Source organism: Electrophorus electricus, chromosome 10 (genome assembly GCF_013358815.1).
Source record: "Electrophorus electricus isolate fEleEle1 chromosome 10, fEleEle1.pri, whole genome shotgun sequence".
In the NCBI taxonomy this organism is placed as follows: Eukaryota; Metazoa; Chordata; class Actinopteri; order Gymnotiformes; family Gymnotidae; genus Electrophorus; species Electrophorus electricus.
In genome coordinates this window covers 6,179,091-6,202,038 of record NC_049544.1, presented here as the reverse complement: position 1 = coordinate 6,202,038, position 22,948 = coordinate 6,179,091, and the positions used below count along the sequence as shown (strand labels likewise).

The window sequence follows — 22,948 nt, the reverse complement described above, 5'->3', positions numbered from 1 at the left end:
TCAGACCCAAAATCTTATTCAGCAGGGATCTTAACCTCCTACTTAACACCACTGCTGAAAACCTCAGAGTTGAACTGAAGAGCCACACATGATGAGCTGAATTTGAAGGATCTACACAGATTCTGAAAGGGAGGGGTGTTCCAGGACTGGAAGAGCAGACTTGGTGCAGTTATCTTGGTAAAGGTCACAAAATAATAAATGTAGGGGTGGCAATAACTGTGACATGTTTTTGAGAGGTTTGTTTGTCTCGAAGGATTTTTTTTCTTTGTAAAACTTTACCTCTTTGAAAGGTTATTTTTCTATTTTCAGTGAAAGCTGATAAATAACAGACATTTTTCATAGCTTTTTTGCATGCATTTCATCTTTACCAAAGGTGCCAAGAATTCTGGAGGGTGCCAAATCATGCCATCATGGAACAAACAAAACAAAACAATTTTTTGTAAAATAACTTCATAAGTAAACTTTAAAAGGCATAAGTATCAATACAATAACACTAACACTTTCACAGTTAAGACTTTTTAATTAATCACTGGAATTAATCAGAATATCTATTCTAAACCAACATTTAGAAGATAAGTACACTATTGGCATTCTCAGCTCTTCAAAAAGGTGAGCTTTGCAGAATTTCTGATCAGGTCTTCAGAGGGTTCTAGCTCAATCGGGATCCTACGGACATGAGGTCATGGAGGGAGATAGCCAAGCTAAGCACGGCTACTCCCATAGCGGGCACAAGGCTCAACCGCGGAGGGGTTTTTCCACCCCATTTAGGAAAGTATTACGACTCGCTGGTTAAAACTGCAAAAAGGTGGTTAGACCACTGTACCCCTTCCATGAAAATTATTTTTTAACACTAAGAACTAACTTTTTTTCCACAATCCATAAAATCCGGCCTTTTGGCACCAAATTTTAAACTAAACAGTGTACAGAGATACTGGCTATCACTCTCACGGGTCAACCGCCGAAGTCTCCATTTATCCTGCTGGAGGGCGGATCAGGTGTAAGCAGCTATGCTCGAGAGACTAGTGCAGAGAGACAAGCGTCTGATTCCACACGAGAAGTAAGAGATTCTCTGTGAAGTCAAGGGTTTTCCTTCCGTCTCGTCTGCCTGTTGTGGTGAGACCAGACCAACCCAGAGCCAGCGGGCCAGACCCAGCTGGAGCTAGCCGGGCCAGGCCAGACGCAGCCAGGCCTCCCGTTCCTCTTACCTTGGTGTTGAAGTGCTTGTTGATGCTACGAAGGATGTGGGTGTCGAGGCGGAGCAGCAGCTGCTCTTCGGGGGCGTGCAGCGCCACGTGGCCGTAGCACAGGATCATTGTGCTCTTCATCTTCTCCACATCCACGTCGTTCTTATCCTGCACACAGAAATAAATAAATAAATTTTATATATATATATATATATATATATATATATATATATATATATATATATATATATATATATATATATATATATATATATATATATATATATATAAAAAATATAAAAAGTGAGCTTTTGACGAGTCTGTCTGGAACATTTTTTATATGCTTTGGTTTTGTCTCAACGGGGAGGCAAGCAGGACCTACTTTGAGGAGGCCGAAGATCCCCGAGGCCTTCTTGAACGCATCGGATTTCCCAAACTCCTCCAGCTTGGCCAGAGTGTCATCCAGATGACTCCTGGCACACAGCCCGACACCCATAGCTACTCCCTGTGAAACCAATCGCTTCCAATTATTCCCATTATTACTTATTAGTGGCTTTTAGAATGGAGGCTTAAGCCATCCAATTTCCAAACAGGGGATCGGTGTATTCATCAGCATGTACCACTCTGCGAGTGGAAACAGTCAGCTCCGCAACCTCTAATCAAATCTCTCGGTGATAAAGCCGCACTGCTGAGCCAACACCAGAAATTACAGCTTCCAGCAGAGGCATGACCTCTCTCTACAAATAAGCAGGGAGCTTGAATTGCATTTCTGTCACAAGACATCATCTTGACGAGCTCTAAAGGAGCGAAATGCACAAAGGTGATCCCGTGCTTTTAAATGGACACCCAATCAGAGGACCACATCGAGCACATGAGGCTTGTCTACATTTACCATGTGGGACTCTGTGTGGGTGGGTGTGTTTGTGTGTGTGTGTGTGTGTGTGTGTGTGTGTGCGCGCGCGCGCATCTTTGCTCTACCGCTCTCTCAGTGGCGTCGTTATGGCGAGCGCTGATCAGGATCTCCTGCAGCTGTTTTCTCACGAGTTCCTTATTGGTGCACTGCTGGAGTGTCACACCAATGCACTTATACAGGAAGCTCTAGGGAGGGGGGATAAGGGTGCTTTTTTACGCAGTGTTACTTTATGCTACAGGGCGGCGGTGGATTTGGATTCGACGGGCAGAAACACGGGCAGAGAAGCAAAGTGTGATGGGTGGCACAGAGCAGGTTTGGCTTGCCAATCCTGACCTTCTCCTCCAGACAGCTGCCGTAGGTAGGGAGGTACCGGGTCGCCTCGACTGCCAGTTGTCCACACCACTGGCTATCGTTGATGGTTGCCAAAGTTTTAGACAGGAACTTCAACAAAATTGAACAGCAGGGGAGTCATTACAAAACCACACAAGAGTCACTACTGTGAGAGAATGTGCATGCTGAAGCTCCTGCTTCCGACGCATTTTACTGCTGACCTGAAAGAGGCCTTCTTCCCATTTCCTTTTATCCAAGGTTTCTGGTGTGAATTCTGGATGGGAAAGAAAGGTACGGACAGGGAAAAGACATGGGAAAAAAAACACCATTAAGAATGTTAAGCAAAAGCACAATTTCATGAGGAAGAGGTAAAATATGATTTTCTTTGCAAAAAAAAAAAAATTATATGACATATATATATATATATATATATATATATATATATATATATATATATATATATATATATATATATTATATGACCAAGAACTTTGTTGTGGTTTTTGGCAGAAATATGTGCATTTATTCAGGACTTTACATTTATATACAAATGTGAGCAACTATCTAAATCACTTTCCAAATTCCAAAATGTCTTCTTTATCAACATCTCTTTCTTATCTACATGTGATAAAGCACCACAACTACTACCTGTGGACTGAACATACACAGCAGCAAGCTACACACAAACTACACTAGTATAGCAATAGAGCACAGACAGAGATGGATAGAGCCAAGCTCTGCAGTACCCCTACACTGACACCCTTAGCATTGGCCTATTCAACTCAAACAGGCAAGATGCAAACTACAGAAACACCTTTGTCAACTACAGACTCATTCTCATACCCTCGGCGGGACCCTGAGCACAACCCAAGGTGATGGTCGGCCACTGACCTTCCAGACAGGTGAGGAGATGAGGGACCTCTGTCTCCCACAGGGCCTGCACTTTAGGGTGGATGCTGGGACTGATGGCATTCAGAAGACTCAGAGACGGGGCACCATGGCCTCGACACCGGAACGGGAAGCAGGCGTTCACCTGCAATAGCACTCACGATGTTCACCTACAGTGCTTCAGTAGCTACCTAGCATGGTCCTCATATGGAATAGAACGAAACCTCAGGGAAGAAGTAACCCTTTATAAATGAGTGAGTAATCCTTAAACAATAACAAGTAATCCTTTAATTTTAAAGCACATTAACTTTAATACCAAAAAGAGACATTTCTGAGCTGGTAATTAGATATCTATAAGCTACTGTTAAGGGATCCCTGCAATCATATTTCATTACCATTTCAAAATTCACCCACTTACCAAGAGCCTTATCATAAGTGTATACTGTGAGGGAAGACTGGAACCTGTGAGGAAGGGATTGAAAGAAAACAAGCGTAAGAAAAAAAAGATGAATGGAAGGCAGCGACCAGGGCAGACAGGGTAAGGCATCAGCACAGGCGCTCCATCCAAAAGCATTACAATTAACGAGCAAATGATTAGCGATGTTATTTGTCCGACTAAGAGCTCAGTTTAATCACTGGCGCAGAGAGAAACAATTAGCCCCCCCTGCAGGACCCTGCTGCTGTGTTCACATGATAAATATGGCTCGTGATTTGACTAATTAGAACCAGACAGTACCGGCCAAGCAAACGAATGTTAACGAAAACAAAATGTATGCAAGTGGAAATTTTGCTTCCAAAAAGCCAGGAAAATGCCGGCCAAAAAAAAAAAAGGGGGGAAAAGGGGGGGGGGGGGGAGGCAAACTGCTGTCTGGGAGCTGCTGAGGAGCTGGAACGTCTGGTCAGCCTGGCCGCCACGGCTCAGCCAGCAGAGAAGCCTCAAAGACGCCTGGAACCGCGCTCCTCGGTGACATCATGAGCGTGTGGGCGTATGGGCATGTGGGCGAAGCAGCGCACAGGGCTTTTGTGGCATGTGTGCATACACGTGTACATGGGGTGGGGTGGGATTTCACCTGGCATGCTCAGGTCGATGATGAAACCGGGCTCCTGGGCGGCCCGCTTTTTGCTGGCCAGCAGGATGAGGCTCTTGCAGAGCGGAGCGGTGGCGTTGGAGTACTGCGCCGGGGTCAGAAAGCCCAGGAGCATGGGCCACAGCACCTGCGCACGCACACGCACGCACACACGCGCGCACACACACACACACACACACACGGCTGTCACGCTACCTTCCAGGCTCTAACTTGACCAAAAACAAGACTAGTATGCCATGCTTATCCCGTTCAAGCAGGTAGCAGAAGATAAATCCTGGAAAAACCACAAGTCATACACACCGTCAGAATGAGGCACACGGCCAGTTTATAATCCAGTACTTAACAGCAGCTAATGACTTAAAGCGATGCTGGACTACACACTGGGCTTTAAAGGGAGCCCCTAAAAATAGGCCGCCCTTGCTATGGTTGCAGACAGGGGGACGCAGACGAGCTCCAGCTCCAGCTGCACGCCTTATAAACTCTGAACAGCAGCATGACGATGGAGCCCTGTCATCAGCCCACTGTTAATGTTGGGAGCCACACAGGAAAAACGAGCTAATGTCTTCCAGAACAAACACACGCAGACACAGACACACACGCGCATGCTGCTGTTAAGGGCTGGTAATACTGGCAGGAAGCATCACTGTAATGCGTTTCTGGGGACCGTCTCTCATAGCGTCACGCAAACGAAGCCTTCAAATATTTTCATTAACTGGATAATATAATGTTCTGCGAATCGCATCTGCCAATTACATGCAAAACTGCAAAGAGAGTTATTTATTTAGCAGCCATAACTGTTAGATTATCTGTAAAAGATTTCCTACATTCAAAACAATTAATTGTTTCTGTCATTGTTGAGAATAAGAAAAAGGCTTGTATCCAGCACTGCAAAAACGGCAACATATTATGTGCATGCAGCTGTGCGAGTGCGCGTGTGCTCACGTCGGTGAGACGGCCCACGGTGGTAGCGAAGAGGTGGAGGGTGTTGTCACACATGCTCCTCAGTGCCTCGTTGGTCACCTCCTCTGGGTCCGCAGGACGCTGGCCCCGCTGCACACACACACAGCCCCGCGACAGCTCGGTGTCAGCAACGATGACCAAAGCCAACAGTACTGGGTGCTTCAGCACAGTGAAGCAGCCTCTGTGATGAGGGGCTCAACGTTTAATGGGTTGAATGAAAACATTAACGGATGATCCATGAATATTCCGTCCGGTCAATACACCGAAATCGCTTGTCACCAATTTATCAAATCGTGCCCATATTGGAAAGGTTTTTGGTTGACTAGCAAACCCTCAGATGAACAGAAGACAACATGAGAGATTGATGAGAGTGTAGAGTGGACTGAAGGCACTTTGTGCCACCGTGGGCAGAACACCTAATGGGGGAAATTCTCATAGCACACATTCAGCATGAACAGTGCTAGTCAGCAGATACCAGTGACATCATTACTCCACAAAATATTCCAAAGTTTGGTGGTGTGGTGGAAAAACTTTTGAATTTTCCCGTAATGTCTTCAGGTAGCTTAAATGCTATTGTCCAAGGGGCCGATGGCAGTTCATATTGCTTTTACGCTCAACAAATCATTCTTTGACTGTCAATGCCCCGTGAATGGGAGTAAATGCCACCCTGGAAAAGACTAATGCCATTAAACACCCCATGGTTGTTTACAAAAGCACATGAACTGCTTGGTCAGCTCAAGGACCAGTGCAGTGCCACGACAGCTTCCACACAGTTTGTTGGCCACATTTATTTAAGTGAGGTTGGAAGCTGCTGGCCCATGTGAGTGGTGCGCAGTGACTGAGGCAGGTGGAGCAGGGAGCAAAGAGCATACGTGCTGGCTGTCAGGCAGGGAGCAGTGCTGGATGATGAAGCGCACGAGCACCTCGCCGCCTTCCAGCTCCAGATAGCCGTGGTGAGCCATGGCACTGATCACCTGCACCACCCTCTGCTTCACCTGTGGACGGAAGCACACGAGTCAGCTCCGAAGGAGCCCACATGCTTCGGGTTTCAGGTTTCTGTCCAAGTATGAAATCACCTTGCTTCTTTAAGTAACGTACCCTATTTTAACGTAACCTATTTTTCAAGTTCGTGCTCTGAACATGATAAAGCAGATAAGGCTGTTATTTCTATTTAGAATTTCTATACACAGTATGAGTCAACCATTTATTGGGCTTACTGGAAATGCTCACCTTATTGCTGTGGTCTGCAAGAGGTTGTTTGATACTGGCAAGAACAAGAAGCTTCTTGGTTTCCATTATAGAACCTAGGAGAGGGCATTTCAACACAACATCTTAAAGAAGCAAGTCCAAGCATGTTCAACATCTTCAAGACGCAATCTGTCCATTTAGGACATGCAACTTCAACCGTTTTGTGAGTTTAATTGTTAATATTCCAAAATAAGAAAGCTTTCCTTATTTTTCATGACATTTCTGTTTCAAGTGAAGCACAACGGTGCCTTGCTGAATCAGGAATCCTTAAGAAAGACCATCATCCTCCTAAGTGTGATGTTTAGCGTGACCCGTGAGTCTCACTTGTTGAGTTGATGAGGTGTCTGAGGACAGTCAGGGATCCTATTCTGCTTCTCTCATTACTGTTCTCCAGCCTCTGCAGGACAAAGACCATTAGGCGGTCTGGGAACGCGTTGGCTGTGCCAAGAACAGACAAACATAAAATATGACGCTCATTTGAATTACAGCTTTTAATACTGTCCTAGGTTCCATAACCCACAAGACAGCAATGCACAAAGACAGCTTCACGCATTCAAGTGTTCTGCTGAACCCAATTACAGCCAGCGACAAGCCTTCGCTCGAAAGCCTTCAGGATTATCTGGGAAACAGGGGCGACCTCTTCCACTGGCCTACGAAAATCCATCACACATTCGATATCTCAGTTTTGACTTTTAGATTTAAGTAATCTTAAAAGAGAACGTGGGGAAGCACAGTGCCAGCACCAGATGTTCCTGGGACTGGTTCATTAGTCCTCGGTTGAACTGTAGGTGGTCACTTGTTTTTGGATCCTACCCACTGCCGCAGAGAGAGCTGGAACGATGTGTTAAAACGCACAACCTCATTTAAGATTCACAACCTTGGGCAGACTCACTGCATAGAGAACGTGCCACAATGGCAATGCCCCGTATTTAGTTTTGAATTACAGCTTCACTAAAAATTTCCACCACCACCCCCCTGGAAAAGAAATGGGTTAAGGAAAGTGTGATGGCCAAGCCAAACTCCTTCCTGTGAAGCGCAATTTTCATTTTAGTGATGGAAGGAGCTGCAGGGAGTGAAGTTTCATTCAGCTTTCCCTTAATCCCCTTCCCCATGACCAGAGCATTACAGCAGTAGTAATCTGTAATCCGTAATCTGACTGTAACTACATCTGCCGTCATGAAAGGCAAAGCGATGATTCACAAAGCCTAACCTTTTTAGCTAACAAAGAACTGCTTAATGCTCTCTACTCAAAAACAGGAACTTAATCCAGTAGGTAAATAAAAACATCTTTTGCATTTTGAGTAGCTTTTAAAATTTTCTTGGTCTCATCTTTGCTGGGCGTTTCGATCCACTGACACCCTTAAATCCTAAACATTTCCATCGAAACCAAGAAGTACATCCATGATATTGTTAGAAAGAACAAAACCTACCAATGATGGTGAAGCACCTAAGTACTTCATTGTGATTTTTTACAGTTGGGGGTTTGTCATAGTCCACAGGGGAACACACCTGAAAAAGTAAATCATAGAAAACATTAGTGTTTTGCTTTACACAAACTGCTAGAGTGCTGTACTAAACCAGCACTGTACTCGGAACTGTTCTGGCTGCTACCGGTGACTGCTATGTTCAGGGTAGCATGTCATTGATTGCTATGCACAACTCGCTTTACATATGCCCAGTACTGTGTACTGTACTAAATAATTGCACTGTCTACTCATTTTGTATTTGTCCTGTCCTGTATTTATTATTGTTTATTTATTGACATTTTGCACTATATTGGACTGTTTGCACTTGTGCAGCATGTTGCACTGTTGTTTTTGTGTTGCACCATGGTCCTGGAGGAACATTGACTCATTTTTGATGTGTACTTGTATATAGCTGAAATGACAATAAAACCTCTTTGAACTTTGAACTTGAACTTTGACGGATAAAATAGATACTATATAGCAAGTCTTGCCTTAAATGGGATGGAATTACTTATCTTAATTTTAAGATTAATTTTAATTATCTTAATAAATTAATGGGACCCAAATAGCTCACCTAGAAATTATGCTAGAAACATTTGTCTGTTTTATGAGTGATTATCTCTTCACTGAGCCTGGTCAGAGGCCCAAACACACCAATAACTGCAGCTCCACTCGGGTCATATACACTAGAGACTTAAGAGTTCTGGCTTGTCTGCACAAGCGAGTAGGGACTGGTACGTTCAAACAAGGACATCCAGTCAAAAAACCTGTTCTACACTAGAGAAGACAATTTACATAAGACGAGACCTCTCCTTTATGTTGTAAAAGCAAGCGAGGCAGGTCGGGTGGGGTGAGAGAGAGGAGAAAGTTCCGTAACCTGCTGGTGCAGAGCGGTGAGAAGGCCGTCTATCTGAGTCTCGAGGACCCTGCTGCCCATGTTCACGGCGGCATCCAGGACCTGACAAAGGCTCTGCACACACACCCACAAAAATACACATGAACGCTGTAGCAATGCCGCTGCAGGAGTCAAAAGACGACGACATCTCCCGCACTGAGAGCCTCCCAGTGGAGGAGGGGCTGTGGGTGAGGAGGCCCAGACACGACACCTTGCTGATGATGTAGTTCTCCGGGTTTTTCTTGTACAGGCTGAGGAGAGCAGGCAGGAGCCTGGGAAGCTGCTCCTCCAGTTTATCCTGAGCAATCAGGTGACTCATCGCCCCCAGAGCTTCAGCTACAGTCAGACGCAACTGCCATGTGTACACACGCGCACACACACACACAGGCGCACACACACACACACACACGATGAGCAATTGGTATTTGGGCATTTTATATTCAGAGCATGTTCATTCTCTCTCATTTTAATTCGACACCACTATAGAAACAGATGCGCTCCTACTGATGCACTGCAGAGTGACTCCGAGCTTCTGGAATTTATGAGGACTAAACGTGATACATTCATGCCCAAAAAAATTATGATGGATGGTTTATCTATTATATGACATTTAACTTATTTAAGGTACTTTTAAAGTGACGAGACTAAAGTGAAACCTGTTGGTGAAGTGGTTACCCGTCTGGGTTTTTGCTGTATAGCTGCATGTTCTGGAACTCCATGCGTTTAGAACCATGGAGAGCTGAACACTCTCTCTGAACACCGTGAATTTCCAGATACTTGAATCTATTCTGGAAAGCTTTTGCAGTTCCTTACTTCTGCCCTCTTTCAGCATAATCCCTTCCTCTCCTTCTTACTAATACAGGGTCGGTCCGCCTGTGGGGTGCAGGCTTTGGACCTCCAGGGCCACTGTACTGAAACAGCTATGCCTCCAAGTAGGTTTAAGATAGAAGAGGGAAACCATGAGTTAGAATCTCTCAGACATAAGGGATCCGAGGGCCCAGCCAGAACAACACCTCTGCCTCTTTTCGATTCACCGACTCTCTCTGACCGCCAAGCCGGGGGTGCTCCAAGCGGACCCCTGTTGTGTGTCACTGGCCGTACCTTGGGATCTCTGCTCTGCAGCCAGCTGCTGAAGAGGACGTCGTAGGCGGTGTAGATTTCGCCAGAGAAGGTGTCCCTGCGCACAGTGGGGTCGGGCGCTTTGTCCAAGTTGGCCAGGTACTCCAGAATGCTCTCGCTAAAGTGGGAAAGAGCTGAGGGGGAGGAGCAACAAGTCGACGTTGGCAGCACAACCGATATTTCACAATCATCCAATCTGACATCTGAAGCAGGCTGATTTGGTTTAGGGTGTATATACTCCATAGCGGCTTCCTTTTAAAACTCCATTACTGACACAAGCTCCTTCAGCAAAGCAGCAGCGGGAAAATCAATTCCAGCTGGTGAGTTTTCGCCAGCGGCCCACGTCCCAGATCTGGCGTTCAGGATGAAGCTGGACTCACTTAACTGGAGGCTTACCAGAGGAAAAGACCAACTTCATGTTGTCCTGCTTGGCCATGCTCAACATAGGCAACATGGTCCCCAGAATAGCATTGAGGAACGGCACCATTCCATAGACTGGCAGAACGCAGCAGACATATAACAAGCAGACATAAAACAAAAAAGAGCAAGTCAATCGTAACATACAACAGTATGATAATCATGAGGTTAAGAAAAGAACTGAAACAACATTCTCAGCTGAGACAAATGAGAAGTACTGAGCATTTGATGCCTCTCTTATAGAATGAGCAAGCCCACCATGGCACCGGTTAAAGTAAAGTAAAGTACCATTGGAGTCTGAGAGACTGGCTAAAGTTTCCACCACGTAGAAGTGAGGAAGAACCCCCGGCTGGAACTTGCTTAGGATCTCCTCCATGAAGTCGTTGATATACTTGTTCCCTACTGCAACCAAAATATTACTGGCTGTCTGTTGCCAGTCAGGGATGATTTCCTGCAGGGAAGAATAAAGGCACCAAGTGAATAAGTAACAAAAACTGAGTGTTTAAGAATCGCTCCAGTCGGGGTGCCGTGTTCCTCGTGTCACCTTGGATCTGGTCATCTCATCAGAGGCTAGTGTTATGATGCTCTTTATTTTAGGGGAACTGATGTCATCGATTTTGCTTTTCACCACCAGCTCTATGGTCTGCAGAACCACCACTCTGTGTCCAGACACCAGCTACACAGAAGAGACAGGGCTCACGTCAAGCCTGGGGCCTAGCAGCGCTGAAGAACTGAGATTAACACAAGCATTTTTTTTTCCCCCTCTGAAGTGGGAGAAATAAAGACATTTTAAAAGAAGTGCTGGTCAAAATATGAGCTGCATACCATAGCAGACTGTTAACAGCAAAGGATCAAAGTGCCTGACGTGTCTGCATCCTAATTACCTCACTATTCTCAGAATACTGACTCAGTCATTTTATATTTGTCACAGTCGTTCTGAATGAACCCAAGTAATTAAGCGCACAAGTAATTCTACAGGCTTTTGGAGCAAGACAAGTCTAAATATCTGTCCATTCATCCACTCACTTAATGCTGCACAGCTGTCCGAACACAAGCACAGTGGGCCCCGCCATATGATCCATACAGCAGCCGCACAACAATTCATATGAAGAAAGCCACCGCATGGAACATTTTTTGTGATTAAAACCAGGACTCGGCATGACGGTTAACGTGACCTAAATATCAGTCACACCATCAGATGAATCACATGCTGAGTCACATTACAATGGGAAGGAAATAACAGAAGACTCGGACTGAAGGCTCATAGTGGCCAGGTTTCAGACGTGCAGCACAGTAAACAGTCCCAGAGGATCCTCAGCCGGCATACAGTTTTCCTTGTTTTCCATTGCCAAAGCCATCCAAGCCAGGCAATTAAGGGCTATCGAACCATGATTACCAGGCACGGTTGTGCTGGAAGCTGGAATAGAACCAGGTCTTCAAGCAGCTGAGGATCCTTGAGAACTGGTCTGATCCCCACTGTGTTAATAATAGCTTTATGTGCATAGCACTTTTTAGACATAAAAATTTAGCTCTGAGTATTTTACACAAGATGTGGCAAGAAGAGAAAAAAAAAATAACAGAAGAGCACAAGAGACATGAGTGTTATAAATCAAACAAGACATCTGAGATAAGCAAGTTATGTTTGGCAGACTTTTCTAGATGCTTTCAACATATACACTTAGTAAATCCACGATTACCTGTCTTAATATGCAAAGTTACAAAGTCTTCTGACCTTGGAGTGTTTAACCAGGTAGTCCTGACACATGGAGAGCACTTTATCAGGCTGATGGTTTCCCAGTGTCAGGATAGACTTCCGAACCTGCTCCTGCACACCAGGATCCTTGTCATTGGCTGCATCCAGCAGGGCCAGGGTCACCTCTGATTGGATAAACACAGACCAAATTGCATATTTAAGGAGGAAAACCCAATAAAATTTGGATTGCACCAAAATAACAACTTTCCCCTGAGACACTCAGTTATTAATCACAACGCATAAATGTAAAGGATGTCTGCAAAAATACTCCAATAGCTTAAGGATAACGCATGGGTGTGGCAGTGGAGTGTTCCTTTCTGCCTGTGTAAGATCTGAACTTCAATGATGTACAAATTCCTTTTCAAGTTTTGTTCAAAGCAAGTGACCATCCTTCAATCAGTAATGTTCTAGAGTACTGGGAATGCCCAACAAAACGCTGGCAAACACCATTTATTGCTCCTTTAATGGCTCTGAAAATCAAGAGGAATTCTAGCTTCTGACTAAAGTTCACATTGTTCTCTGACAATTACAGAGTGAAATAAAAATGCAGCCTATGGGTGTTTAGTCAGATTAGGTGGATTACAGTCCAACTAGGTGGATTACAGTGAAACTACATGGATTTCAGGTGAGTATTTCCATTCCCAGTTATGGCATTTAGCAGACACTTTTAACCAAAGCAACTTACAATTGTGACTGAGTACGATTCGAGCAATTGAGGGTTAAGGGCTTTGCTTAGATGCCCAAAAGTAGCAATTTGGTGCTGGTCTTCAGATGGCAACCTTCTGATCACTAGTCCAATTACTTAACTGCTGAGCTACCCTTGCCACACAATGGGAATTCCAGGTGAGAGAAGATGGATTATAGTGCCACAGGCCAGCAGTACAGAAGACAGAACTCTATCTTGCATGAAACATAGGATGGTTCTCCACAAAGGTTGTCTGAATCTCTAACCACTGCACCCTTATATTCCTGAATGTACATCTTGCAAAATCCTATGCACAATCGATCCAATCTATTAGCCCTTGCTCTTAATTTACAGAGATTCTTTCAAAAACAAATCTTGTCATATTCGATGGCATTCATGGTACAACTCAATCTATGAGAAGAATATGTCAATTCTTCATCCTAGCGCGTTAACTGTGTGAGCATTTCCCTTGTGCCTCATCATCAGGTCAGTGCAGGAGGTCAGAGAGAAAGCAGAGTGGTACTCACGCTCCACCTCGGTCTCCTCGATGACGCCCATGGCGAGGCAGCCTGAATATTTCAGGAACGCATCCGGGATTCTTCTAAACAGACCTCACTAATCCGCTAGTTAGAAGAAGCGAAGAATGAATGAAAGGAGCCAAGTTAACGCTGACACGCACTGCCTGAACTACAGCTGCACGGCGCGTAGATTTAACCTCTGGCCTTAAATTGCGTGCAGAATACTACCACACATTTAATCAGTTCCGCAGCTACAGATCCACTTAGCTAGTTACTTCCTTGTTGGTCGATATGAACTTGATGGCAACATGACAGTGACCTCGACGACTGACCCAGCAACTGCCCAATAACACCGAATGACATACCACATGCTTTTGAATACTACAATGTCAACAATTTGTCGAGCAACAAACCCGTCTTCACGGTACCTTATTTCCAACTGCCTTGTTAGCCAGCCAGCTAACCAGCTAACACTAGCTAGCACAACGAGTCTGATGCTCAATGCAAAGCGTACAGCAGTGCTGTATCCGTGGCTTGACACACATCCAGTGAGTGCAATAAGTGATTATGTAGCTTCTTTCACACTCAGTAGTGTAACCGTTTAAACCGTAAACGCCCAAACCAGCAGTCTACGTAGTAATGTCGTGGCATTACACTGCAGGTAAACACGGATAATCATGTGCTTCTTGTCAGCAGGGACGTATCTGGTGGGCGTGGCAGAGCGTCGAGTCTTCCGCAGGGACGTAAGTGGTGGGCGTGGCAGAGCGTCGAGTCTTCCGCAGGGACGTAACTGGTGGGCGTGGCAGAGCGTCGAGTCTTCAGCAGGGACGTACCTGGTGGGCGTGGCAGAGCGTCGAGTCTTCAGCAGGGACGTAACTGGTGGGCGTGGCAGAGCGTCGAGTCTTCCAAGCACCACAGAAGAAAAAACGTTTACCGACGTTTGGTGGGAAATAGCTACAGAGCTAGACTCGCCGTTAAAGGTGCATTATATTAACCCAGCCCTCTTTAAATAAAGCTATAAAGACATGTTAAATGTACATATATGTACTTTAATATTTTTGTGTAGTTTGGTATATTCCTCTATCAAATATTTGTCTGTGTACACTATATGTAGTGTATATTTTGTATGTGCATTTGATGGTGTGTACTATGTCTTTTACCTTAAAAAAAACTGATGAAAAGAGAAAAATATAGACTCGCCGTTAAAACCCTATTTTGCGTGGTTTTATAATTACTTGCTTAAGTATTGTTAGTTTTATAAAAAGAGTCATTAACTTTGTCTTAACTAATAAGAATAATATCAACATAGCAGAAATATATTTTGTAGCTTAATTAAAAGATACAGATCAAAACATACAATAAAATTCGGGTGAGGTAAATGGCAAAAAAAAAAAAAAAAAAAACTATTAATGAAGAATTTACACAATAAATTCTTGGCGCGGAAGACGACCCAACATATGCCCTGTCTGCTCAAAAAATAGTTTTATTAAACACAGTCTTCAAAAACAATCAGAACAAATAGAAAAAACAACTTAACATAGGAAATGGGGGGGGGGGGGGGGTAATAACCAAAGAATAAAGACAGCACAAAGACGACAAACTCTGCTAACACACTAGTAAAACTTAAAAAAAAACAAACCGTAAAACAGGACACACAATTGAGCTATAAACAATAACAACAAACATGCGAGGTTTACGGCATGCTCGCACTCCTCACGATACTCCTCTCCGCGTTTACGCAGGCCCATTCCTGCTGTCCAGTGCCGGACGCCACAATGCCAAAGAGAGAATGTAGAGCAAAATAAGTCATTTAAAGACTAACATTCATCAGCCTAAGTGTTCTAAATAGTTTTTAAAAGGACAAATCAGAGCAACCATGCTAGGCAGTCTCTGATGCGTCATTCAATACCCATTTTTCCCACCTTGCAGAAAAGACATCACTTTGTAGTCAGCGCCTCATCTTCTTAGGTCCTGCTAGATTAATTAAGAGCAGTCTCTTTTTCACACGATGTGTGAACATCTGAACCTTATTCTAAAATTAAACCCTTTAAATTTTTAATTTCTGGTTTAAACTAATGTTAATTATTACTCACCAGATTATTATTCTCCAAACAATTAAAATAAGTAATAAGAATCCATTTAAAAATGGTTAGTGCATGCATGATCTATTAACATCAGGCTCCAAAATTCACTTAAAACTTCCTTGATATTTCACAAAAGATTGCTGTTGTCCGTAGTTGAGGTGGTTAATTCCGCACTCCCACATTGTCTAGTCACAATGACTTCGTGCTTACTGTACCTAAATTCCACCAGAGGGCGCTCAATAGCTCTAGCTGTTCTTTTCTTACTGGAAGCAGCCAGTCCACGCGGCACTGCAGAGCAGACTCTAGCAAAAATAAACAATTAAACAAACAAATACAATTTGACGCATCTGTATGACCAGTGCCAAATATATTTGTATTTAAAAATCACCATGGTTCGTATTATTTACACCTTACAAACATAGAATGATACTTTTGAAAATGTTTCTGTGAGAATGTCTTAGCCACCCACATAATTCACTAAAGCCTGTGCAGGGCAGCTTGACTATAGGGCAGCTATTCAAAAGAGCTGTGTGTTTGATCTCATGTGGATATCATGGGAACGGAATACGGTAGTGTATCGACATGACAAATGTAAGGATATTTAACCATATTTGTGTTGCTTAAACTACGTGATATTCCAGTCCAGGTTTTGACAGCTTTTCTGTATAGTCCACACGGCCAAATTTTATGAAAATAAACAGGATACGTACAGACATAATTAGTTTTAGTTTACAACATTTCCAGAGAGGCCATTCAAAACTGAAAGGTTTGACGCGGAGGTGAGAAAAAACAAACACGTAAAGATGGAAAGCATCCGAGTTGAAACCTGTGTCTTACAGCTGGTTATGTGTAATGGAATCACGGCAGGACTTTGTGAGGCTGCATTAAGTAACTGTAATAATAAAGAAAAGTGAGAAAAGAGGTGGGTGTGCATGCGTGTGCGTGTAACCTTATATGCGGTGCACTGAAACCTCAAACACTGTGACAAATGGCATTAGATTGCCCAGGAAATCCTACTTCAGCGAAGGCTTTCTCACGTTGGACCATTTGCGTTTTGTTTATGGAGTTAGGTGTACATTTTCAGAATTTATCCAGTACCACATGTATGCCTCCTGTCTCGCTTCTTTATTTAATGAAATAGAGAATATAAAGTAAAACCCATCAGTATCCATGTGGGTCAGTTGTTATGATTGAGTATGTCAGATATTATCCATGTATTGTTTTTGTACTGTTGGTTTTCTCCTTATATTTGGAATAATCATGTGTTAGGGATGTTTACTGTATTTGGGTTTTTGTTTGTTTGCTTGTTTTTTAGTTTAGTTTTTTTTTTTAAGTTATTGGCTGGCAAATGACCAGCTTCCATGAAAACATTTTCTCTAAATTTACATACCACATAAATTAATTTGCAAGACCTGCTGCAAGACCGATCCTCCTGTTTGTACGATGCTGTAATTTCAAACTTTTACAAGACCACTGGAGCTCTGAGCACAACACTTTCCAGTTTTTTTTGGGGGGGGGGGGCTTTGTCAGGGACATAAACACATGTTACACTGCAATGCGTGAGACCAACCCAAGAGCTCCAGCTTTATTACACAACATTATGGAAAGCTGGGGCCCAGAGGCTGAGCAGGCCCCTGGCCACTTTTAATTAGGAATGTGACAGCATTGAAGCTTCTTGGTCTGAGCTTGTGTATGTGTGTATATGGACGACTGGCAGCCACTGGAGTCAATCAATTTATCACCCACTGGGACCTCCAGACTGAACAGAGAAATACGGGAATTGTAAAAGTGTGGGCAGTATAAACAGTGCTCAGCGCAAACTACATACTAAATCTGCCACAATTACGAAGAATGATGTGTGAGACAGGCACATGTGGACGGCCCCGTAGGCTATCAGGTTCCACCGCCGCAGCGGCTTAGTTTAGATACTAACAAACCATCAGGGAGGAAAAATTATTTACTGAAATGGTGTAATCAATTATCAGTATCTTCTCCAACATGAGTAGGGTGTATGATGTTTGGATCAGGAAAGTCTGAATACTGCTTCAGCAGTGTTTTCTGTGTGGGTTTTCAACAGAGAAATAAAATCAACAAAAGAAAAGTTAAACTCCCAAATTAATAATTTTAATAATTAATACACTACCATAGTTGGTCATACATTTAGTTGGGTCGGTTTACACCCAGCTACATCTCTGTAACAGCCTGTAATCTCCCTTCCCCTGCACCACAAACCTTACTTAAATTTAATAAAACAACAGTTGGACAGCAGTTAGAGAATCTTCCTTGTGCACTGGAGAACAACAGGAGGCATAAAGTAAAAATCTCAGTGCTGTCTCTAGGTCAGCTTTACTCTTAGTGCATCATGCCAAATAATAGGATAGGTAAAGGGCCTGCCTGATCCAAGATCAGCATCCAGTCTCTAAATAGAAGCTCACATCTGTTTGTTCAGATGAATAAGGTGAGACACATATTCCACCCAGACCCTTCATCCCAGTAGAGTAACACATGGCTGGCTGATATATCACGGACATCTGAGGGGAATTGTCTCACTTGTTTTTAACTAGATGTTCTGGGTTGGATCTAGTAGTATCAGGTTGCATGGTTGATTTTATTTGTAATGTTTTTGAAAATAAAGCATGGAGGGATGTACTGATGGCATCAGGGAAGCCAGAATTATTTACTACTCTCCTTTGTGGAAACTGCTGAGTGTTATTCTTACTCTGAAGAGATGTTGGATGGCAGGTGTGGTTGTGAGGCTGTGTGGTACTGGAGCAGTCTGGGTGAAGTAAATAAAGAAGGCCCTTCATCTTAAGCAATGAGAAACAAGATATTTGTCAAAATCCTGGCTTTCTAGCAGACGTGGCTTAACCAAGACGACAAACAAAAGCTATAAATATAGGTCGATTTTTTTTTGTCTTCATTATTTTATTATTTTGTCCCTTAGCCCAGAAAGTATCACTACAACAAACACAGCTTTTTTCAAGAACCAATTGTCTTGTTGCTGTCATAAACTGAAAACATGATCATAAAGTTGTGTATGTAATATCCCATCGTGGAACTTCCAAGTGGACTTTGGCTGGTCAGAAAGTGATGTGTTCGGGAGGTGATGTCACACTGAATAACATGTGGATGGAAGATCTATGGGCTCTTATCTTCTCATCGCTCTCGGACAGCTCAGTCTGTTTTTGAGGATTGTCTGCTCAGAGATGTGTCTGAGCCCAGGGTATAGCGCTTTAAATCCTGATCAAGAACTAGGCTAAAATATATGCAAATGCAGTTAATAAAACAGCCAGGCCATGATAAGCTCTGGATAAACCATAAGCAATTTCACAGCATCACTGCAAAAACTTGTAATCTTTTATTTTAATGTCTCCTTTTAGAAGCCGTTTCTCAGGCCGAGTGTCATTTTATAAAATTCTAACAATTCTCTTACTCCAGTTACGAATAAATCTTAATGACAATCATTACCATTGTTGTAACTTTGTGATCATAGTGAATTCATTAGTAAATTTAACATGGCATGCCAGGGTGAGCAAACATGCACTTTTTTTTTTTTTTTGCATTTGAAGCACCTCACAGGTGCCTTTACCTGTAACAAGGAGAACTTCAGACTGGGCACAATGACAGATTATGTGGCAATGTAAACCAACATTACAGCTCAGGTAAACATTTAGAGAGTTTCTCATCGCTTTCCCAAGACAGGTCTAGTGCAGAGCCATTTTTCTCCTTTGGCCTGATTAATGGCACTTGTGAATGTCATGGCCATGTGCAGTACAGATCTTTTGACAGACAATGCACTACTGTTGTGTAATGAAGTGAGTAGTTAAGGATTGATTCCAGCCCAGGCTCACCGAGGACCAGGCTGTGCTTCCTGGTGCCTGGTCACCATATCCCCCCTGAGCAGTGACTGATTACTAAAGCACTGGTAGAAATGCAGGGAATGTAGCCACACATGAGTGGGTAATAATGGACCAATTCCTACCTTCATCCAAAAGTCCAGCTTTGAAAAATTCCCTGAACTGTAGAACATGGCACATCCGTTTTCCTCAGTAGATACAGCAATAGATGAGCAGGTAAAATAGATATGGATGTCACAAATTCAGTAAGAATACGGTAATAATATAGTAACAATATAGAAACAGATGTGTTACCTCTAGGTTAACACCGACCAACCCCTTGGCTATGCAGTTAAAGAATAAATGTGTTGACCAGTAATAAATATTTCATGCAAAAACTGTTCTTGTAAGTTATAAGGAATATGAGAATTACTATATCTCATCAAATGCAAGCAACAACATCATTATTTGAGTCATTACATTCATTTAATCAGTCCACATGCTATTCACTCTGTACATTTTACATAAACAGCTTGCATCATTGTGTATTTGTGTTAATGCAAAATTCATATTGTGTTAGCGGATCATTGTGAAAGTTCTCAAATTTTCAACACTAATGTATAAAGTGTAGGATCACGAATCTTGGCCACACTGCACATAAAATTACCAGTGCTTTTTTTATTACAACATATTTTATGACCTCCGTGGTCTTTTTCTTATTAACCACACTGAAATAGTTTTGTGTTTGAACAGCTGTTAACTACTACTTGACTTCTCCTGAGGACACTCAGCACTTAGGAAATACGAGTTTGCTGCTTCAACCTCTCATACTAGCCAGCTCTGCCAGTTTGTAAATTCATAAATCTGCACAAACAAAGTTTTTTTTCATTCTAGTGCATGAAGGATCATCCACCCCTGGACCAGACTAGATTTCACGCCACAGCCCCGACCTTATGTGTGGGTTTCAGGCATCGGCCCGTGTCATATATATGGGGCTGACATGTGATACTGTTTGCGTAGCGAATCCCTTCATTTTTGGCTCATTTGCCAAACAGGCAGTACGTCAAGCTTCCTTTTTTTTTGGCTGCTGAAAACTTTCCAATGATGCTTACTTGAATTTTTACCTGCTGTTGCAGTGTGTTGATCTCTGTGATAAGCATGGGGGAGCTCCTTGAAGTAGGGGCTTGCTGTAATAAAACCTGCCAACGTGCTAATCACCACCCCTGCACAGCACGGCTGGTAGGAGAGAATGAGGGAGGGAAGAGACACTCCTCTGCCCGAGCTGCAGTCAACAGCCTGCTTTGCTTTTCACTGACCTTTCACTGTCCCCAACCTTGACATCTGACCTGCAACCCAGCTTCTAAAATAATGAACCTTTCACTATAGTAGACTTCACTATTTTTTTTTATATAGTAGAGCTAGAGCTAGTAATGTCATTGCCACAACAGAGCTAAAGCAATCTGACATGAAGAAAGGTGTAGTTTCTCTTGTATGTAACATGAAAATGGCAACAGAAGCCAGAGTGGGCTGTGTGGAATGCAAGACTTTGACTCAGTGGTGTTTCCTGTAACATATGCGTTCCCCTGCTGGTCCCTCAGTGCTAGAAGTGCAGCAAAGTGGTTGTGAAATGGTGTTTTCTGTTGTGGTATTGGTGGGATGAGGTAAAAGGTAGTCCAGATGGAACTCAGAATATAAAGGATGGGGAAGATTAGCATAAAGTTCAAGATCTCCAAGAGCAGCACCGTTTTTGCTCAGCGGTTATGAAATATGGGAACGTACATCCAAATTCTGAGCAAACCAGCAAGCAAACGAGGGAGCTTTTTCAAACTCCTCTCTTATCACATGATCAGCACAGAAAAAGAGGTATGTTTTTAATGGTCTTCTAGGGAGCTATCCAAACACTATGAAAAGCAGCCAGTGTGAAGCGTGTCCTATATCAGGCATTTCACTGAGGGTTTTAAAGCTTTAGTGTGTGCATTTGTTGGTTTATAAAATTGCCAGAATTTACCGTGCCACTAAGTTTATGGGGATTAAAGTCAAATGAGAGGACATTATAAAAATACAGAAAGCCACGGGATTTGGAATATGTTGTGGTATGTGCTGCTGATGACCTTGCACACAGTATGACCCATATGACAGCTCAGTTCATGGCATTCACATTCATCTTTTGCATAACTTTACTCAGGAGCCTTGAGTATTGGAATGAGGTGGAGCAGTAATGAAACCTCGGGGTTCTATATTTGAGAACTCACTGGTTTATATGATTCTGTTAGTACAATGTTATTGCAGTGGAAAACATACCATGGTGACGATACACACATTTTTACAGCTTTTTATTCCGTAAATTGGAAATCCATTCCAACTGGAAATCAGCGTGGTCTACCCCAAAACAGTTACCATTATTAGGACATAATTCAAAGTCTAGCGATAGGGCATTGATTTTAGTTGACCCCATCCTTCCTCCTGCACTCTGTTTTTGGCACAATCACTGCGCCATTGATCAATGCTATAAAAGACCTGTGTCCAAAGCATCCTGTTTCTCTGGAAATTATGGACTTAACTACATTTTTGAATCTCTCCCTCTCTCTCTCTCTCTCTCTCTCTCTCTCTCTCTCTCTCTCTCTCTCTCTCTCTCTCTCTCTCTCTCTATCTATCTATCTCTTTCATATTATATATAGACAGAGAGAGATATGCATGAAGAGGTGGGGATAATAAACAGGATGTTCTCCCATGAGCCATCCAAAGTGTACTTTTGGTAGCAGGGTATCAGCATGAGACCAAACAACCTAAAGCTGGAGACTGAACAATACTGGAAAATGCATGTGGGAGAAGGCAGCATCACACAACAGCAACACCCAGTGGTTGCAGAACCTGAGAGAAACCACACCAATCTCCCTGAACAGGATATAGTGGCCATCATGCTAGTAGACATCCAAGAAAGGGAAAGAGCTGGACAGCTCCAGGCCCTGACATGGTCCACACTTACTGGCTGAAGAAGCTAAAGGCATTCCATGAACACCTGGCAATGTAAATAAACCAGCTGCTAATGGTTGAAACCCACCTTGATTGGTTAAGTGAAGGCTGGACAGACCTGATCCTGAAGGACCCCCAGAAAGGGGCCATTCCATATAACCACCAGATGATATCCTGCTTCTGCACAACATGGAGGATCCTATCAGGCATCATTGCAGCCAAGATGATTAGGCACATGACTCAATACATGAGTGGGGCCCAGAGAGTTATTGGCAAGAACACCAGAAGAACCAAACACCAGCTACTCTTGAATAAAATCATCACTTGAGACTGTAAGACCAGGCACGCAAACCTGTGCACTGCCTGGATTGACTACAAGAAAGTCTATGAGTCAATATCCACACATGGATCCTGGAATGCTTGAGGGTGTATAACATCAACAGGACTCTAAGAGCCTTCATCAAGAACTCAATGGGGCTGTGGAAGGCAACCCTTGAGGCCAACTTCATACCAATACCTAGTTGCCATCAAGTGCCAAGGACATGCGCTGTCGCCACTGCTGTTCTCCATAGGCCTGAACCCCGTGGGAAT

General features: G+C 43.3%; 1 protein-coding gene and 1 long non-coding RNA gene across 3 annotated transcripts in view; both read right to left on the bottom strand.

Annotated features, from left to right (window-relative positions):
- mroh1 (maestro heat-like repeat family member 1) overlaps nucleotides 1-14,154 on the bottom strand; it is a 29,104-nt gene extending 14,950 nt beyond the window's left edge. For both annotated transcript variants that reach the window (XM_035530732.1, XM_035530733.1), the window contains exons 1-22: nucleotides 13,893-14,154; nucleotides 13,474-13,569; nucleotides 12,241-12,386; nucleotides 11,053-11,184; nucleotides 10,797-10,959; nucleotides 10,488-10,586; nucleotides 10,074-10,225; nucleotides 9,184-9,324; nucleotides 8,955-9,047; nucleotides 8,042-8,120; nucleotides 6,936-7,049; nucleotides 6,594-6,667; nucleotides 6,236-6,358; nucleotides 5,346-5,453; nucleotides 4,386-4,530; nucleotides 3,734-3,777; nucleotides 3,319-3,460; nucleotides 2,649-2,701; nucleotides 2,431-2,538; nucleotides 2,163-2,282; nucleotides 1,567-1,689; nucleotides 1,206-1,352 (exon numbers count right to left, since the gene is read on the bottom strand). In XM_035530732.1, the coding sequence (XP_035386625.1) occupies nucleotides 1,206-1,352; nucleotides 1,567-1,689; nucleotides 2,163-2,282; nucleotides 2,431-2,538; nucleotides 2,649-2,701; nucleotides 3,319-3,460; nucleotides 3,734-3,777; nucleotides 4,386-4,530; nucleotides 5,346-5,453; nucleotides 6,236-6,358; nucleotides 6,594-6,667; nucleotides 6,936-7,049; nucleotides 8,042-8,120; nucleotides 8,955-9,047; nucleotides 9,184-9,324; nucleotides 10,074-10,225; nucleotides 10,488-10,586; nucleotides 10,797-10,959; nucleotides 11,053-11,184; nucleotides 12,241-12,386; nucleotides 13,474-13,504 (2,337 nt within the window). In that variant the 5' untranslated portion in view covers nucleotides 13,505-13,569; nucleotides 13,893-14,154. The remainder of the gene's footprint in view (nucleotides 1-1,205; nucleotides 1,353-1,566; nucleotides 1,690-2,162; nucleotides 2,283-2,430; nucleotides 2,539-2,648; nucleotides 2,702-3,318; nucleotides 3,461-3,733; nucleotides 3,778-4,385; nucleotides 4,531-5,345; nucleotides 5,454-6,235; nucleotides 6,359-6,593; nucleotides 6,668-6,935; nucleotides 7,050-8,041; nucleotides 8,121-8,954; nucleotides 9,048-9,183; nucleotides 9,325-10,073; nucleotides 10,226-10,487; nucleotides 10,587-10,796; nucleotides 10,960-11,052; nucleotides 11,185-12,240; nucleotides 12,387-13,473; nucleotides 13,570-13,892) is intronic.
- Nucleotides 14,155-15,031: 877 nt separating this feature from the next.
- On the bottom strand, nucleotides 15,032-15,685 carry LOC113571172. Its single transcript, XR_003409967.2, has 3 exons — nucleotides 15,558-15,685; nucleotides 15,387-15,438; nucleotides 15,032-15,214 (listed from the first exon to the last, which is right to left on the bottom strand). It is a non-coding gene; the product is annotated as an uncharacterized LOC113571172 (long non-coding RNA).
- Nucleotides 15,686-22,948: the final 7,263 nt, after the last annotated feature.